At 43.7% G+C, this 2,500-nt stretch overlaps 1 protein-coding gene across 1 annotated transcript in view; it reads left to right on the top strand.

Moving 5' to 3' along the window:
- Positions 1-1,137: 1,137 nt before the first annotated feature.
- Positions 1,138-2,500, top strand: part of LOC138025838 (uncharacterized) — a 1,580-nt gene continuing 217 nt past the window's right edge. Inside the window, exons 1-3 of the mRNA XM_068872994.1 lie at positions 1,138-1,338; positions 1,691-1,990; positions 2,058-2,500. The exon at positions 2,058-2,500 is cut by the window's right edge and continues 217 nt beyond it. Of these exons, the coding sequence (XP_068729095.1) occupies positions 1,138-1,338; positions 1,691-1,990; positions 2,058-2,500 (944 nt within the window). The remainder of the gene's footprint in view (positions 1,339-1,690; positions 1,991-2,057) is intronic.

Below are 2,500 nucleotides of genomic sequence, written 5' to 3' on the forward strand. Positions count from 1 at the left end.
GTGGAGCTCATTCCTCCGTGAGGCTCCTTTTCTGTCACTTGCCATGAATGTCCCAGTGATTTCACAGTCACCAGGTGAACAGGAGTTCCCATCGTTGAACCAATAGAGACCTTGTTTAGAAATTTACAGCGGATGAACTGCTCTTCATTCCAAGGAAAGACTCGCAGACATGATTAAACTTGGTAACAATACAACAGGCTGCCTGTGGAAAATCCGTGTGTCCATCTCGGTACCTCCCGCATGCTAAGTGGGCGCTATATTCCCCGTTTCCCGGAACCGCGCTGGGTAAGTGATAATTATGCGATTTGCACTTAAATGTTCGCCACCGCGATGCCTTGAGATTCTCATTTGCATCGTCTGTTTTTGCCTCCACATCTCATCGTCCGTGATCAGATATATTATTGAAGAGAGCATGAGGTCGGAAGAAAGCTTAGGATTAGGGACAAAAGTGACACGAGCCACCAGCTATGGAAATGTCACAAGACCACTTGTCAACGTTAAACCTTATGAGTAAGAGAGTTTAATGTCATCCAGCTCTGTGGTTTAGAAGACAACTCGACCAAGATGCGAGCATCCTATGCTTGCTTCAAGCTTTTTAACTTGAACAACAGCGAGAGGTCTGGTGTGACACTTTTATGGCATTAATGTGCTAATCATGCGCAGGGGTGCGACGAATTTGCCAAGCTTTCCAATTCATGATTAAATTTGATACTGTTGTCACCGGAACTGCTTTCTGAACCGGAACTCGAGTACACGTCATCTCCCATGATACCTCTGGGTCATACGCCATGTGCTGGAAGAGTCGGACATGTTTAGTTTGAAATTGTTTGAATATTCTTTCCATCGAACGAAAAATATGGACTATGTCGCTTTTGATTGACTTCTACCCGGACTCGTCAACATATGTAAGTTTTGTAGAATTTTCGCACTCGTTGTTTTTGAAACCTATTTCTGACAGCTTTCATAAGATACACTCATATCTGTTGCAGCGAATCTACTACTACAACAACAACTTGTGAGATCGAAATAAAAGGCAGAGAAACCAGTAGAACCTGTGTACGTGAAACTGTTGTCGAATCTCGATATTCACGGAGCCGGGATTGAGAGAATTGCAGGAGTGACTACATCTCATTCGATATGGAGAGCAAAGAAGGCGAAAAAAGCGTCATGGAGTTGTGTGGAGGCGAGGAGGACAACGCGGAAAATGTTGAAATGTCTTCCGAACTGCCAGCGACTCGTACCGTTAGAACAAGGAAGCCAAATCCGAACAATCGTGAAGAGGTAGAAGCGGAAGAAATTCACAGATTAAGGCGTTCGCTTAGCGGCTATTTGTCACGAGTAAGTACATGCAAGTCAGTTGAAAACATGTCTCTCCGAATGGGGGGAAGCTGAGGGGATTCGTGAAAGTGTGAAGAACCTTGAGCGTGCATGGGAAAGCTACAATGATCAGTACCAGAATTACTTCTGTAAGGAGTTGTCTGTTCAAGAATTTGGACGGGTTGAGTCCAACTATGTTAAGGTTTATGAGGACTATTCTTGATATGTCAAAGCAGCCGAAGAAAGATTGTCTCCCCTCGCGTATTGCATGTCAAATAAGAGTTCAAAATCTCGTGTAGAACAACCTAAATTATCACCGATAACTTCGACTGGCTCAAGCATCTTGAGATCCTCAAAATCTTCCCGATTAAAGGAACTGAAGAGAAGTGTAGAGTTGAAAAGGCTTAAGGCCCAACAGGCACTTGAGTTAGCAAATTATGAAGCTGAAATGGAAAAGAAAAAGATTGACATTGAGATGCAAAAACAGAAAACAGCAAAGGAAATGGTATTTAAAGCTCAGTTGGAAGCTAAAGAAATCGCTCTTCTTGTTGAAGAGGAAGGTGATGCAGTCTCGTGTGCCCTAAGTTTGCAAAATGAGACCGATGATAAGATTGAATTGATTGAGATTGAGATTGAGCCTCCCATCACCAGGAGTCAACAAACAGCAACTTGGGTAGCACGCTGCCATCCACCAGGACACTCCAGAAGATAGATTGAATCATAATGAAATCACTCCTCAGTTAAAGAAGTATGGTGAAGAAACTACCAGTCCTCATTCCAGAGATCCTTCCCATATCCAAAGAAAGGAGAACTTTATCGCAAATGGAGGTGATAATGGTGAAAATGAGAATTGCCTGCATGAAAAGGAACAGATGAATCCGTGTAAAAATCCTCAGGCTATCCTTTTGAAGGTGACCACGTTGCAAGCTATGCAGCCTGTCAAGTTTAGTGGAAATGCAGCGGATTTTCCGATTTTCAGGAGAAGAGTTCGAGATAACCTCGAAGATGGACTATTGTCGGATGCCCAACGGATTGAATTTCTCCCCAAATTTGTGTCCGGAGAGGCTTATGAGGTGGTTGAAAGATCTGTGGGGTGTTCCTATGACGACATTATAGCAACCCTGGAGGAGCGCTATGGCCAACCAGCCGCAGTTGCTGCAACGTGTATTAATATGCTTACCAC

The sequence above is a fragment of the Montipora capricornis genome, chromosome 12 (assembly GCF_036669925.1).
Source record: "Montipora capricornis isolate CH-2021 chromosome 12, ASM3666992v2, whole genome shotgun sequence".
NCBI classification, from domain to species: domain Eukaryota; kingdom Metazoa; phylum Cnidaria; class Anthozoa; order Scleractinia; family Acroporidae; genus Montipora; species Montipora capricornis.